The 16,889-nt window shown below is 42.0% G+C and overlaps 1 protein-coding gene across 1 annotated transcript in view; it reads right to left on the minus strand.

The window, feature by feature from the left end:
* Positions 1 to 1,006: 1,006 nt before the first annotated feature.
* The window catches only part of PKP2 (plakophilin 2), a 45,926-nt gene continuing 30,043 nt past the window's right edge, over positions 1,007 to 16,889 (minus strand). The window contains exons 7-13 of the mRNA XM_075429120.1: positions 12,607 to 12,724; positions 10,973 to 11,134; positions 9,959 to 10,129; positions 9,209 to 9,362; positions 6,315 to 6,504; positions 5,241 to 5,328; positions 1,007 to 3,681 (exon numbers count right to left, since the gene is read on the minus strand). Of these exons, the coding sequence (XP_075285235.1) occupies positions 3,613 to 3,681; positions 5,241 to 5,328; positions 6,315 to 6,504; positions 9,209 to 9,362; positions 9,959 to 10,129; positions 10,973 to 11,134; positions 12,607 to 12,724 (952 nt within the window). The 3' untranslated portion in view covers positions 1,007 to 3,612. The remainder of the gene's footprint in view (positions 3,682 to 5,240; positions 5,329 to 6,314; positions 6,505 to 9,208; positions 9,363 to 9,958; positions 10,130 to 10,972; positions 11,135 to 12,606; positions 12,725 to 16,889) is intronic.

Consider the following 16,889-nt stretch of genomic DNA (forward strand, 5'->3'; position numbering starts at 1 on the left):
GCTTGCAGGCGAAGCAGCAGCTGGGGGAAGGGCTGGGGTTCTTGTACCACGGCTCACGATGGTGCTGGTTCATCTCTCTGGCAGTTTGGGAGGGTTGAACCTTTCTTACTACACAGCATGTTTCCATTCGAAAGAAAACTTCCCTGCCGCACCTCCCAAAAAAGCCACCTAACCTAAACCCACTGCCTGTGCATAATATAGTGCAATATTTTACATGGTTTAATTATATTCAGCAAGGAAGGGAGGAGAAAAAGCATTAATACTTAGAAGCAATGACAGTAGGAAAAAAGGTAGGAGGGTGAAACGGGGAAAGGAATGACCAGGTGTCTGGCAATGAATTAATGCGTATATTCTGCCGTATCTACTGCAACATTATCCATACTAATTCGGAGTTTCTAGTAAAACAGTTCAGTGAAAGGTGGTTGTGCTGGTTTGTGGTTGAGACACTATCTCAAGGTAGGAGGACCCGGGGTCAGTTCCTGATTCAGCCAAAGACTTTTTGGACGCTACCCAGTATCTTTAAATTCAAGGTCTCAAATCTTCTCTCTAAAAGAGCAAGTGAGGAGGTTATATTTCCCAAATCCAAGAATGTGGTGAGGATGATCCTAATTATGTTTGAGAGCTCCAGTGGTGATATGGCCCATGATAAAGTTTACTGGCAAAGACCAGTTAAAGAGGGGTGGAGACAGAGGATACCATGTGCTTTGATAGGTCAGCAATACTGGACAGAGCTGTAACAGATTTTTTAAGTAAAAACAAATTATTTGCAGGAGCACTCTGATGCCAAGAGGAGCATTACACATCTTACCTTCAGTAACACTCCTGTTGTAGAGAAGTTTAAGTCTCTGTACCTAGATTTAATTTAAAAAATGACTTTGTCCTTTTAAAGGATGGGCTAAGACTTGAAAATACATTTGCTCCATCCCAGGAAGCAGGTTCACTAATAACAATAAAGACCAAAGACAGATTTTTTGCATTAGAGAGAACACTTTATTATTTCTCTGACTAACATTCTTGGCTTTCTTTGGCGTCCTGCTGAAATGTTTTTGATTGCGTCCAAGTAGGAGGTCAGTTGTAACAAGGTGTGTCACTGTTTCTCATTCCTGCTTAGAGTTCTCGGTTGTTGCCAGGTCTGATACTCGTCTTCCTGACTTCTGATCACTGCTTTGATTTTAAAGGGACACTATCAATTGGAACAAGGCAAAAAGTTTGCACCCCATTCTTAAGGACATCTTACTGGGAGTTATATATGTTAAGGAGGGTATATGAAAATGCCCAGCATTGGTCTCTTTTTTTTCCTTTTTTTCTTTTTAAATAGCACGTGAGTTTCGCAGAACTAAACCAATACTTGAGTATTTCTAAAACCCCCCTTCCTGATCTCTAGACTGCAGTTCTTCATTCCCGTGCTATTCGGTATTTAGGTTTACTCTTTGCATATTAATTTTGCCTACCACTACTTTTTGGGCAGTGAAAGTAGACTTGTCCATGTTTCCTGGTGTTTATTCATTCACGGCATATACAGTGTTACTTGGGTTCGCAAGTTAGAAGAAAAAGTTAGATTTTAATTGTCTGTTTCCCATCACATTTTAAAAATATTATAAAAACAATTTCCTCAACACGCGGTGCTGTAAGTTCCCTTCCTCTGTGTTGTTTTTGGACCTGGAGTATTTTGAAAACAACCTCGTAAAAAAACAATAGTATTTTTAAAACCCCTTACTGGAATGCATTTGATTTGAGTTATTCAAAGCAAACGCGGAGGATTAACAGGCCTGTGAAACTGATCTGTGATGGGAAAGCAGGGTTGTTTGCTTACCTCCCCAAGGCACCTTCTGTTCTGCATGCACCTGGGGACTTCGTGGGAACCCTGTGAGGACTCTGTGCATCTACCAGCAGAATTTAGCCCCCTGATATCCAGAAATATGTTTGGACACGTGCAATGTCACAGTCTGTTGGTTGTAAGCTATTGGTAGGAGTTAGACCTTTGGCCAGGAGTGTTGAAATGAAGAGGCCTGATGATCTCCTCGAGGTCCCCACTTGCAGGACTCTGCATCCCCTTCTGTGTAAGAACAGCTGTAATAGCTCCTGTGCCAGCAGTTCAGTGTGGGGATACAGGACGGGCTCTGTTCATGCAGGAAGTCTTGTAAACACATATGCTAAAGTCTGGGTTGCCGTAAACGTAGCTTAGCTCCCCTGATTTCAGAAGAGTAATGCCAGACCATGTCAGCTGATAATCCAATCCACAGTTTTATATATTTATAGAATCATAGAATGGTTTGGGTTGGAAGGGACCTTATAGACCATCTGGTTCCAACCCCCCTGCCATCAGCAGGGACATCTTCCACCAGCCCAGGTTGCTCAGAGCTCCATCCAACCTGGCCTTGAACACTGCCAGGGAGGGGTCATTCATTTATATATGAATGTCCTATTGCTTTAATGGACAATTTAACTACTGGTTTGTTGAGACAAATCTCACTTACTAAAGGTATCAGCTGGGGATTTTTATTCCCTCTCTGAGGATCATAGCACGGAAACAGCCTTTAGGTGCTTAGGAATTTTTCTTCTCCTGTTACCTATTCCCACATGTGCAGACAAAGTCCTTCAGTTATCACATTGCACATAATTACCGTAGGAAGGATGCTGATTTCAAGTAAAAGAATATGAAGCAGGATCAGATGAATTCCTTAAGCAGCATAGAGCCCAACCTCTTGTGTGTGTGTATGTATTACTTCAAAAATAAAGGCAAAAGTCCACTCCCTTTATTCTATACAGATTATCAACAGAATCATTTTGAAAATTCAGTTTTCTTCAAATAATCACTGAACCACCAGCAAATAACTCTTCCACCAAGTAGCAAAGAATGATGGGTCTAAGTTCAGCCCAAAGTGTCTGAAACATAGTGGTTCTAGTTAAAACCCTTTCTGTACCCAGTTAAAAATTCCACCAGCCATGTGAGGGAGGATGAGAGGAGCAAGGCATGGTGAGACCTAAGTAAAATCAGTCTGTTGCTGTTGCTGATGAAATCTCAAAGGAAAGAGGCTTAAGAACCAGTGAGCACATGAATACAAGCAATACAAAAATAACGATTTTAACTTCATTGGTGCCTTTATAACGCAGGTAGTGAAACAGCTTCTTGCGTATACTCACAGAGCTTGGAGATTGTTATTTAGCACGTGGAAAGAAACAAAAGGGTGAAAAATTGCTATGTCCTGAGCAGTGCACTTGATGCTTACCCACTGTAGAAAACTATCTGTACAAAACAGTCTGAAAAGAATTTGCTGCCAATCTGCATTTCAAACTTCTCTGTAGTCTCTTTAGTGTAACATGCCTGTTGGACTACAGGCAGTCACCTGAAGCTCTGCCTAGTGGTAAACCTGGATGCAACTTCACCTCAGACATCCTTTGGTTATTCTTCTATGGATATATACAGTGACAACAAGGTGATTAGGATTAAAAACACAAAACAGCTACCCTCCGGTCACTCAAGTCTTACATAAAATCAGCCTCTTGTTTCTGAGATACTTCCTGGTTCATGACGGCAACACCCACCGCGTGGAGATAGTTACGTTAATTGACGTACGATCTCATTTCTCTTCAGTGGTGTTATGATCTGATTCAATCTTTTAGTGAGTTATAGGCTTTTGTGGTCCGGCTATTGATGAAATCTGCCTTCTTAAAGTCAGCCTTTGAAATGAAAGAAACAGAGTAATTCATTATCTTCTGCATGAGAAGGGTGGATCCAGCTGCCTAAAATCCAGGTAGGAGTCACGGTGGGGGTGCAGGCAGAGTCCTGTACAGTCAACAGGGACAGAACAGGCATCTCCCTGGAGTGACTCCGTTCAGTCTAAGATAGGTGAGATGAGCCACTGGGGTTGCTTAAGTCTCTCCACTGACTGCACAGGGAGCCTATTCTTTCATCTCAGCTCTACAGACTCCTAACTCTCGCGTGACTAATGCCAGCTGAGATTAACCCTATCTGAACAAAGAGTATGAGGCAATGATGAAACGACTCAGGATTTTATCAGTCTCATTTGATCAAGTGATTTCTGCTGCTGATCAGGCTGACTTTTCAAAAATGCCTAGACATTAGGTGGCCTGCAGTTTTCAGTACCGTACCTGGTATCTCTAGGGGACCTGATTTACACAGGAACAACTAGTAATCAGCATTTTTTGAAGCTCAGATCCAACAAAAGGGTCTTATAGGCATACGCAAAGGACCAGTAACTTCAGAAAATTCATGCCATCAGGGATATTGTACAATAAAGTCAGGAATGTAGTTGCAAATATCCAGAGACAACTAAATCCAGTTCGAGTTTGTATGTTTATAGTACCCTGCTTCTTGAACACAGATCTTTCATTTGTGAGGCAGTATACTGCTGAGTATGATGCAAGACTGTTAAAGGATACTACAGTAAGTAACGTTTTCTGAGCGAAATTCAACAAAAAATCTACAAGAAGAAACAAGCTGACTAATAAATGCCAAAGGCTAGAGCTTGAAAAATAGAAGTTTTAGGTTATAGGGAATTTTAGGTGAGAGAAAATCTGAACAGCAAGAAAACAAGGAATGAAAACAGTTTGAAATGCAGGTTCAAGTCAACCCAGCTGTGTGTTGAAAAAGCAGTGACAGACCTTCAAGAGGGAGGAAACAAAGTGGTTTGTTGGCTGATTCATGCTGTTTGTTTTCTTGTTTGATTTTGACTGTGGCAATAAACGTTTGCCAACACCTTTCCCAGGCCCTACCTTTTTGTCTGAATACAACTAGCAGCTGGGCTCACAGACCACACAAACAAGGAGAACAAAACTCCTCTGGTTTTAAAGTGGGAAGCTGCCTTGCCCTGCCTTTTCTTTTGCTGGCACGTTACGTCCTCTGTGCTAGGTTGGTTCAGTCAGGGGTGGACGGACACCTACTGCGCATTGCTTCTCACCATCTGACACTTCTGGCAGGCAGCAGAGATGTTTTTCATAAACAGTGGATATAAAACCACAGAGAGAGAGAATATGAACTCAGATGAGCAAAAATTAAGGGCGTGCATGCATCACTTGTGCACGACTTTGCATAAGTAATAGAACAACAAATTCAGAGACAACTTCAAATCCTGTCATAGGATAGCATTCTGTTTCTAAACAGTGAAACGTCACTGTTTCTCAACAGCGCAGAAGTGCTAAGGGCTCCAGAGGACAAAGGAGAGGGTTCTGGATCCGAAAGGACAGATTACGTGTCTTTGCTTTAACCCAGATCTTACCTTTTTGTAGGCACTGTGGAGATCGGTATGCGACCACAAGGAGTAGAGGAGGACTGAAGCAGCCCTACTCGCTTTACTGAACATGTTGCTGAAATTTTGCAAAAAGAATGATAAAACATATTTAAATTCACACTTCAAAATCACAGTGCATGTGCAGACATCAGCAACTGTAACCTCGTAGCACTCGTTCTGTCTCTCTTTCCTCCCAAATGCTGTTTTACTGCTTTTTGGGTATTCTAGCATGTTTCATGCTGTCCTGACTGTTGAAACAAATGAAACATGCCTCCTTGCTTCACTCATTCTTCAAAATTAGGGAGAAATTAAGTACTTTATAGCCTTCATCTTAGAGCAGCTCTCATACTATTCATCTTCAGCTGAGGAAAATACACCTCAGCTTAACAAACATTCGAAAGGATCTTTCCAGCAGGTAAAATCTCTGGTTAGTTAGATAGGATTTAAACTATTCAGGGCCTCATGAAGCCTCCTTTACTGAGATGAATTTCCCCTTCTCTTTTGTAAAAAGAGAGGAAGGCAACCAGAATGATTATTCATATTCATAAAGCATTCTCTTTTGGGTAAATATTGGTTGCATGTGATCACATATTAAAGAATGATTAAAGGAATTAAAAAATCTATTGTATAAAATGCCACTTTATAAACTGCTTTTAAGTACAGTTCTATCAGTTCTATAAAATATATCCCCGCACTTTACTACTAAAGATTATTAGGGCTGTGTCACAAGGAACAGGAAAGACAGGAATTTTTGGGGGACAGATAAGAACTGATGGTCAGCCACTATATATATTGGAATATAGATAATATTGTGCTGTTATCTTCTGAGGAGTTATTTAAAATACTGGAACATGGCAAATTTAGCTATGGATGGAACCGCTGTTGTAAGAGATTTTTCTGTATTTCCCAATATGGGCAATTCTATTCACATCACAGTCACTTGTTTAAGCTTTCCTGTACCTTGAGATCCGGTGGTTTTTCCCTTCGAGTGGCAGAGGCTGCAGTTTCTTTTTTGCCCAGAGAAAGGAGCAGGGAGAGGGCAAGGCTTCCCAGCCATCTTACCTGTCATTCATGCTGATGGCAATAATCTTCGGCAGGCCATTGGCATTCAGGAGAAGGCGTGCGTTGTGAGAACTGCTTTGAGTCAAGTTGTACAAGGTGTAGCAGATGGACGCTGTGGTTTCACAGACAATATCAGACCCTGGGACAGACTCGGGAAGTATCGAGACCAAATCAGGCAAAACTTCTCTAGCTACAAGTTAGAAGAGAGACAAGCAACTCCATTACTAACAGGTGCAGATTTATCTAAGGGTCCTACAAGACCTTACTCCTCCCATTATCACAGAATGACAGAATGGTCGGGGTTTGAAGGGACCTCTGTGGGTCACCCAGTCCAACCCCCCTGCCGAAGCAGGGTCACCCACAGCAGGCTGCACAGGACCTTGTCCAGGCGGGGCTTGAATATCTCCAGAGAAGGAGACTCCACAGACTCCCTGGGCAGCCTGTTCCAGTGCTCCGTCACCCTCAGAGTGAAGAAGTTCTTCCTCCTGTTCAGCTGGAACTTCCTCTGCTTCAGTGTGTGCCCGTTGCCCCTTGTCCTGTCGCTGGGCACCACTGGAAAGAGTCTGGTCCCATCCTCCTGACACCCACTCTGCAGATATTCATAAGAATTTCTAAGGTCCCCCCTCAGCCTTCTCTTCTTCAGGCTGAACAAGCCCAGCTCCCTCAGCCTTTCCTCATAGGAGAGATGCTCCAGTGCTCCCACAACAGAGTCATGGTTTCATATCTGCATTACATTCCCTTGATTAAGGTTAAGCTGCGTCCACTCTCAATGGGACAGTATGTATTTAGCCTCGTATACACAATACATTAATACCTAGTGCAGTGTAGTCAGGTCACTAGGCGTGTGCTAGCAGCAGACTGCCACTTCCCGAGGAACCCTGTGTGTCCTACAGGTAATCATGATACAGGTATAGTGATATACAGCAAACTGAGAAAGGGTGACTACAGCGCAACTGTTAGTGCTGCACTTTTCAATGGCCAGCTATAAGCGGGATGCACACACTCAGCCTGCTGAGCCAGGCTGTAAGCTATCTATTTAAGAAGAATGTCTTATTCTGAAGTCTGTCCCTACTCAAGAAACACTGCATCCCTTTGGCCACACTGGATGTGACCCTCTCAGCCAACCACACAGCAAACAGCAGCTCCGCACAGCAGCTGAGTCCCGCTCTACACTGCAAGATCTGTGCCGTGTGGACCAGAGCCGACGCAGAAAATTGCAGCAGTCAGCAAGAGCTCGTAGCCAGCTGCTCCCACTCCAAGAAGTGGCACTGGGCAACAGTTTGGGGCATTTTGGAAAGGAAGGAGGCTTTTGTTTTCAGTGTTATTGGTCTCTCCCTACTTCACAAAGGCTTCACTTGGACAGAGCGCATTGCTCTCCGTGAGTTCTGTTCATTCCTCCAGATCGGTGTGTGACAATGTTCATGTATATTGAGATTAAACTACATGCTGTTTTGAAAAGGACCTTGAACACTGAATGAACCACATGCTATGTTAAGTATCAGTCAAAGCAATTATGTCAGACATGATAGTCCATTTTTAGTTCCATTGGTAAATCAAGGAAGGCAATTTTCAGAAAGTAATGTTTGGCAGTATCTTGAAAATGTCAGTTCACAACAAATGTTGTATTTTCAAGTAAAATAGGAAATATTATGCTGCTTTTCAATCATTTTACTTTTAGAGGTATTTTATATTAAATTTATCTCAATTTGACATCAAGTGTTCATTTTGCTTGATGAATATAGACACTTATCTAGGAAACAGTACGCTCTTTGAAATGTTTTCCTTTGGCCAAAATTATCTGAAGAATTTGACCTGAATTCACATACATTTTCAGTCAATCAAAAAGAACACCTTTTCATGGAGAAAAGATTCACCTGAAATTCCCTCAGTTTTCTCTGCCATGGGTAAAGCAAGAAAATGACTGTGAATGTGCAAGATGAAGCACCCTTCTCCAAAGCTTCATGCTATTCTAACTTTCACGCTGTCCTGTTTTTCCATAAACTGTTTTTGCTGATGATATCCCAACTTCTCCTCAGTTTAATTCCTTCTTTTTCTGGGAGATCCACCACGTGTAATTTTTAACACCATACAGATTATCCCTTTGAAATCAGTCCATGTTATAATATTTTCATTAATAGGGAATGTTCTTTAAGGATTAAACAGTGTCCAAGAGACTGTTCTGCAGAATTCTGGAGGTCAATCTGCCCCATGAACCTGCTGTATGCCTGTAATTTCCCCTTGTCCCTTTGGTGGGAACACAGAAAAGGACAATAAATGATGTGAATTTATTTTATCCTGCACATTAAATTGAAATGAAAATAGAAATGGCTTCTGATGTGAAAATATTCATAATGTTTTAGAAATAATGTCCTCTAAAAGACTGAACTATTTTCTCTATAGCATCTCCTAGCTTCCTTTCTCAAAAAACTTATGCAGGAAAACTGTGTGAGCTGCAAGCTTCCAAAGCTTTGTGTCTAAAAGAACAAAATATGATCTTTGTCAGAAGAATTAGAGATGTTCTATGATTTCTCACAAAGTATTCTGTAGCTATGGCAGCACAGAACTTAGAACTCACCTTCCTTTACCCTACTTTAAGCAGAAGAAAAACTCCCTCTCCAAATCTGTGTAGATTTTACTTCCATTATGTAATTTTTGAAAATAACATCAATGGAAGTATCTGGTAAGGAACACACAGTTTAAAGAAAACTTGAGGTTAGAGTCGTTCTTAGGCAAAACTCTACATTTTCTACCCTGACTGCAAATATCTGACCTAAAAATCTACTAAACTCACATATCAGGCTTTTTGCCTGTTTCTTCTTTTATTAAACAAGGAAAGTTTAAGGTAAATGAAGCAGAGAAGGAAAGCCCAAGAGACAATGTTAGTTTTTGCTCACCTATATCACTTTGCAGAGAGGCGTTGCGAGACAAGTTCCGGAGCAGTGAGACTGCCGTCTTCTTTACTGCCGGGTGGCTTACATGCAGCATAGTTCGAATACTTGGAAGGCCATTTGCCTTCTGAACAACAGTCCGGGCTACTGCAGAAGGCATCTGTTACAAGGCACGTGACAATAGTGTGTCATTACCATGAATGCATAGCCTCACAAGAAGTGCAGCGGGTTCTCTACCTCAATTTAAGGACATTTAAACTAGTCTAAATCCAGAGCTACATACGAGCTGCAACAGAACAGGAAGGTGATACAAAAGAAGTTTCAAGCCCCCTTTCTCTCATGTGCTTTTTGGCCAGTTCCTCAGACAGAGGTCATTTGTTTCTTTGCCACAAAAGTGATCTGGGGTTGTGTCGAGAGTCATGTTCTCCCCATGGGACTGATTATTTTCCACAAAACTATTTTTTTTTTTCTGCTTTTATTGTCTATTCATCCCTCACTGTTCAATGAAGTAGCAAATTCCACACGTGGAGTCATACACAGAGTGAGAAGAAGCAGTCCCCATATTTGCCAAGCAAGAAATAGCTGCACTGTCGGTTATGATTTTCCCTTCAATGTTCTTCAGGTTGTTTGATGATGTCTGGGAGCGAATGATTTGTCAGTGCTTACCTGATCCGTGGACATGTTGTACTGTAGCCCTGAACTCTATTCATTCACATTAAGAGCTAAATGACATGAAGAAGAGAAAAGCTGACTTACTGGTCCAGTGCCAGCTGTGAGGTTCTGAAGAGCTCCCAGGGATGCTTCCTGGGTATAGTTTCTGGTACTCTTTGCAATTAAGGAGAGATATATCCTAATCAGTGTGGAATGCCAGAGCGATTCAACACCTCTGGGATTGCTCTTCTCCGGTAGCGGGGTGTCCTGCTGCTTCTAGACATGTAAACAGACCAAGCCTTTAGAAACAGTGATCCCAAATGACTTCACGCATCACAAGCTAAACTAGCCATTTCGTAACTCTGTATGACCAGATTATTTGTAGACGATCAAGTTGTGAACTCAAATGACAACGTGTAAAATTTCAAGATTTAATTATACTGGCCACTCCATCCAAAAACAGGAGATAGGTATGGGGGAAGCTGCTTCTTATCTCTCAGCAGCTGACACTAGGGGCTGAGGCCAAGGAGAAACAGAAATGGCCAGCTAAAGTTGTATTGTGGATGGAACGGGAGAAAGGCAGAATACACTCCAGCAAAACTAATAGATGGGCAAGGGTAATTAATACTTTTCTTTTGCTTTCCCCCTCCCTTGTTGTTTTCTGTCCAACAATTCCTTGTTGCCAGAATATTTGTGATCTCTACCACACGGCATCAAAAGAAGAGTTTGTGAGACAGCCCAAAAGCCAGCAAGACATGGAAGTGACAAGTCACCTTGTGCTGGTTTCACTGGTGAAATCATCACAGCATCCACTTATTGCCAGGACACTTGCACAATTGCCATACATGGTACAGATAACACCATCAGAGGGGATGAAACTGAGTGGCAGTATTTGTCAACTAACGAGACAGTGAATTGCTATGCCATTTCCACCATCAGCAGCTGAACCAGTTAATGGGTGTTAGGAAAGGCTATCAATAAATTTGCCTTTTTTGGGGCGAGTAAGTGTCACACTACCAGATACATCAATAACAGATTGTGAAGTAGATTACAGCCTTCTTCTCCAGAAGTTGCTAAAACTGATTAACAAAATGAGATTTAACTAAATGTGTGCTTTACCTCTTTTACTTTTCTGCTCCGTGTTCCAAAACAGCCTGGTGTTTTATCATTGCTGGAAATATTTCTTCTTTGCATATATATGCTCTGGGCATAGCTCTCAGGGAGCTCTGTCTCTAGCTGGTAGGAAAGATTATGAAGAATGCACACACAATTCTCTGTGGCCTAAAATAACAAAAGAATAGAAATCTTAAAAACTCTAGCATGTGTTGAATGAACATGTATAGACATGGGAAGAACTTTCATTTTCGGATCTTCAGCAACTAACTGCAGAACTTCTAATGGCTTACAGAAGATCTAGTGTTCATGCCAGTGATCCACAAGACTGCATTTACACTGATAAATTAAACATGCCCTGGGATGTTCCTGAACACTGAGGCCAACTGGCACACAGGTCTTACATTCAGAGCAGGGTGCATGCCTGTTGGAAATGGTCCTGGGAGATCATAACTCCTGAATTGTGCCTGGGAATTGTTTGGGCGAGTGCTATTTGGCACAGAACAGAAGTGTGCCAAGGAACGCTTAAGAGCTTAAGAGTAAAGATGATCACGTACACACCTTGCCGAGTGTCAGCAAAAGGAAAGCTTTGTGTCTTTCCTAAGGAGGAAGCACTTTTTTGTGGTAGAATGCTTTTTAAAATTAGATGTGCCTTTCTGGGCACTATTAAGGTCAGGTCTGCAATTTCTGAGTGACAAGTCTCGTGGCAAATAGCTTTATTACCAGTTCCTCCTTTTTTGAAAGTAAAAAGGGAATGAGTGGTTTCAAGACAAAACGCAGCAGGGAGCTATTGGCACAAGCGTGATGTGCTGGATTCTCCCTGAAGCTAATGGCACTGAATACTGGGAGGTGGAGAAGCTCCAGCAACTAATCCTAGAACAGAGCTATAAATGTGCAGTAATTACCACCACACAGCACAAGTTACAGCAGGCACGCTAGAAGTGCCTCACAGGCTGTGGATAACCTTCGCAGAAGTGACGGCTGGGGTTCTCACCCCACTTCACCCAGCTACAAGACATCTAGTGTAAGCAATGTTCAGGGTTCATCGGCAGTCAACGGTGGAAGGCAGAGAATGAGAGGAGCTGGCTTCTGCAGGTGTCCATGTCCCTGTAGTTACTGGCTTAGGCAGAATGTTTAACTTCTAAAAAACTTTGGAGAATCAAGCTCATTCTAAATGATGCAAACTGCTTAGTTACACTGCTGCCCAAAGAGATTTCAGTTCTTCACTTCCTAAGCGGTATCCAGCACTAAATATACAGGAGAGTAACCAGATTAATTTTTTAAGCTCCTAGCTAGCTAGCTCCCTGAGATAACTAAAAAGGTAATATCTGACTCTCTAGGTGTTTCAATATTTCTGAAAGCTGTGACATTATGACAGATTTTGAAAGAAGTTTCTGGTGACTCTGAAAATGTTTTCCCAAAGCTAAGGTATGTTGTTCTTTTAGATTGCAGGATAAAAATAAAAACACTTCAGAAAGCTTCTTACTGGGCTTTTATCTTCGGTGACAGTTCTAAAAACCCTGGAAATAAGTGTAAGATTGGCAGTTACATCACAACTGTTTCTGAACATTGATTTCTAAACAAAAAAATATTCTCCTAGCAATTTCCCCTGGGAAAAGACCTTTCATCTCAAAGCATACCTTGTCATTAGGCTCGTGGTCTGCAATAGCTCCTTGAATATAATACACAAGAGAATCAATCAAGCCATCACATTCTCTCATCTTTTTCCTTCCTTCTGGCCCGGCAGAGCTCAAGTTTCTGTGCAGGAAGAAATACGTCAGTGAGAAGAGATTTATTCCAAGACATTTCCTTGTGCTCCTCTGACAAACTTTTCCAGCTAAATCTTTAAGATACTGAAGTGAAGGTTGACTGCTTCCTTGCTTCAGAACTGTAAGATAATCTGAGCCTCTGCTAAGTAACACTTTCACTTTTGTGCACTCACAGACAAAACCAAATACTCCAGAAAAACAAACTGAGCTGTTTGGATGGATAAGGTAGGACCTGACTCGAATCTTCATCTTGAAGTTGAATTACTCCTTTTTAAACGGTCAAACAAACTGGGCTTTTTTTCCATTATTCCATTTGTAGTTATATTTTTGATATTTGGGACAGTAGCTATGTCAAAATATCAGAGGAAAGATACCTGTAGAAATTTCCATGCACATAAATGTCCTTTAGCACTTACCTCCACCAAACCAGTTCTTGATCCAATATGACCCATCAATAGACCCATGTTCTGAGAGTTTTAGCAACATTTGTACATTAACACGTAAAGATAACCGATGTCAGTTACAGGGCCAGATTCCCACAGCAATTCATGTGCTGCTGGAAATGCTCCGAGGGATGCTAGCGGGCAGGAAGGGACGTGACCACAGCCGAGCTGGTCGGTCGGAGCCGCAGCCCAGCCCCACTGCTGGGCGAGAGGCTGAGGGGATGGATCGCTGCCACTGCCATCGCTGCCAGGCCAGCAGCGCGACACCAGGAAGGGGGAAAAACACACTGTCCTCAGCCGATTCCCAGCTTCCCAGAGAAGCTGCTGGCGTCTGAGCAGAATAAGGCTGAAGCCACTAGCAGCCACTCAGTCCGAGAGCGAAATGCCAGCTGCTTTCTGCACATGCCTTCTGCCGTTCTACCACAGTGGCTTGGACGCGGCTCTGCACACTTTCTGCATCCTCCAGACCCAGGGGAAGCCACTGTTTGCCTGTCTTTCAAGTAACATTTCCTGTGCTTTCTGGTAACCCAAGTACAACCTGAAAATGACTTATGAAAGTGATTTAGAAACTCTTGAAAAGCCAAACACACACTTGCTGTTTAAAGTTTGGCTCTAAATAAGCCATTGATTTCCAGGGAAGTAACAACAGTTACATTTTTGGGGTATAATTATTTTTAAAACTGAACAAACTCTGAATTATGGAATGCTGGAATTATAAACCCAGGCCTCATTATTTTGGACTGCCACAGCTCTGCTGGCCAAAATGCTGCACGCAGCATCACATTCCAGCTTCTTTGTTTGAAATAATAACATTAAATAAAACCCAGTCTCTGTTCGTCACAAACAGAGAGGAACATGTTCCTTTAGATAGTTTCAGGGTGTTTATTTTGCACGCTTACTTTACTCACTGGAAATTATAATGGTTTAAAATTTTATTAACAAGAAAGCCTGTAAGGTAGAGCTTTAAACTTTCCTGTGGTTTATGATTGTAAAATGAACGTAGCTTTTTATATACTGTCAATGCAGTTCTGCTTTTTTCCCCTAGAAAGCACATGTTCAGATTAAATACTAATGCATTGTAATTATAGTTTTATGTTAGGTCATGCTGTTAACAATATCCCTATTTATGAGTTCATTTATTCTCTCCTGGAATTATATATCACAGAATCAATATTCAGATTCCTCAATATGGCCTACTATAGACATCACTTTAGAATTTAATTTTACTTATATATGTGACATTTGAGGCATATCATCCTTTCATATGTTTACGGTTATGCTGACAGAAATGTACATGTTACAGCCCTTCTAGTGCACACCAAAAATAGTTTCTGAGGCACACAGACTAAAAATACTATTAAAAGATAAGTGTGGAATTTCCCTCGCCAAAGACACTTTAGCTGATAACAGTATTTCGTTTTGCCACAGCACGTTATTCTAAAAATCCCTGAACTTTTGACAACTATGATCACGCTGGATGGCCGTGCAAGGAGAAGCCACCACCCCGCCGTGCCGTCTAGCACGAATGTGGTGGGGCACGTAGCTTTATGGCTCAGGAGGCAAAGAAGAGCCTCGGTCAGAGGCACTGCCCTGTTCTGCCAAGGGAAGGAATCACTCAACCCTGTTTTGTTAAGAAGCTGATGCTCAACGGCTCATCCAGTCAGAGACGTCAGTGTGTGTCTGTGTGTGCGTTTGTACACAGACGGCCACGCCATTCTCCACCTTTCTCTGCTTCCTTATTGCCACAACGTACCACAACTCGCCCAGTTACAGTTGTAAGCACTTTACTCTGAACAGGGTCAGAACTGATTTGAAGGCAGAGAAGAGCATTTCAGGTAAAACTTCAGCTGACAGTTTAAGTTCATTTGCTAACTGAATCTTGAGACATTCCAGGAAATAAAATATTATTAGACTGGGGGAAAAAATGTTTCTGAGACTTGTCACAGAAACACAAAAAAAAAAAAAAAAAAAAAAATTGAAACAATGGGAACATTTTGCTTACAAAATTGCAAAACTGACTTCACCTTGGATTCCCAAGATACTTGAGGTTCCTGACAACTGGAACATCTGCCTCTGAGCTCACCAGTTGGACTCCCTTGCAGTGGAGATCCTGGAGGCCTTGAAATACTCCGTGCTTGGGAAATTGCCATGGTTCAACTGGCCCAGTACTGTGGCTTGTGGCAATCCCCATGGTGAGACTTCAGGGCTACCCAGAAATCTTCAAATCCGCTGTGCAAGTTTGTTTTACTGGCATTTCATCAGCTGTACATGGAGACAAATACATCCGTGGAAAAAACGGATCAGCGGGAGTCAAGATTAAGAGTCTTCTCGTGGCAAAACTCTTCAGCTACATAGTTCCTGGCATCTCCACCCTGCGTTGGTGTTGATCAGTCGGGAGAATGCAGCACAGGGAGGAGGCAGCCTTTGGGAGATTGCTGCTTGTAGGGATGCTTTCCTTCGAATGACTCAGAACTTACATTTTGGGATCACCTGACTATTAAAAATCTCTGACTTCCAGCATGTTTAAACATGCTAATCCTGGTGACATGCCCAAACATACCACATGCTAATGTGGATGCATTGTATCTATCTACGTGCCTCATTTATCTCGTCCCGTACTTGCTGCTTCTGTTCCCTCTTGAACGCATGCACGGTGTAACTATAACTGTAACTGAAATAGCCATTTGGCTGTGTGCCTGTGGTGTTTGTGGAGGATCAGCTAATTCGCTATTGGGAAATATTGTTGTGATCCAGAGATCTGAGGTAAACACAAAGAAATGTAGCATAGTAAAATCCAGTGTGATTTTGAAAGAAACCGGTGATAATACATGCTCAATTAGATTGCAACTGGCACCAAATGAAAGGGACACTCCCTTTAAGCCAGCACTGAGTCACACACCGGACAGCTATGCTGGAAAAAGCTTTTGCACTGCTGTGAATGATCCATACGACTGACAAGAAGAGAGCTTTTGCTCCTGGGACTCATTCTGCTAAAACTGGTAATTTGAATGTAACTCAATTGTGTGATAATAATTTCCTGAAGTAGTTCTGGAAATTCTATTCCCTTCATGCCTTACACAGTTCAAAAATGCATCGGTGAGGGAAAGGTATCCGGGGATCTACTTAGTAGCTACACACACCGGGCTGCAAGCTGCTTGCTGGAAATAACAAACTTCCTTTCAGGAACTTGGGGAGCAGATAAACTGAAGAGGAGGCAAAAGAAGATAAGAATGGATGGAAAAAAAACTTAAAGGAATGGCAATGTTATGCAAGGTGCGTTGGTTCAAATATTTGTTATCATCAGTCATTTGTTTTACGTTCTCTCTTAGAAGCCTTCATTATGAAATTGAGCTGCCATTTTGCTTCTCAACACACGGTGAGAACTTTGGCTTCACTTCTCTCCAGAGCAGATGGAAGTAGATGTTTATGCAGCCTCTTGGTCTGAAGTGCAATGATGCTACTTCCTACAACTATAGCTTTCCACTGTCCTTGTGGGTCACTATGTAATTCACAAATTGCTTAAAAGGGAGCTGGTTCAGACAAAGGGTGAAAAACAATAATGAAAAAGGAAGCAATGCTTCTATGTTACTGGCTGGGGAACCAGGAACAGTGAGGTTAGCTGACCTTTCTGGAGAGAGTTGTCTAGAAAGTTTTGAAGAATTAGGATACATAGGGCCACAGGATGCTCCAGTTACAGAGCAATTAAAAAAG

This window comes from Opisthocomus hoazin, chromosome 8 (assembly GCF_030867145.1).
Source record: "Opisthocomus hoazin isolate bOpiHoa1 chromosome 8, bOpiHoa1.hap1, whole genome shotgun sequence".
In the NCBI taxonomy this organism is placed as follows: Eukaryota; Metazoa; Chordata; class Aves; order Opisthocomiformes; family Opisthocomidae; genus Opisthocomus; species Opisthocomus hoazin.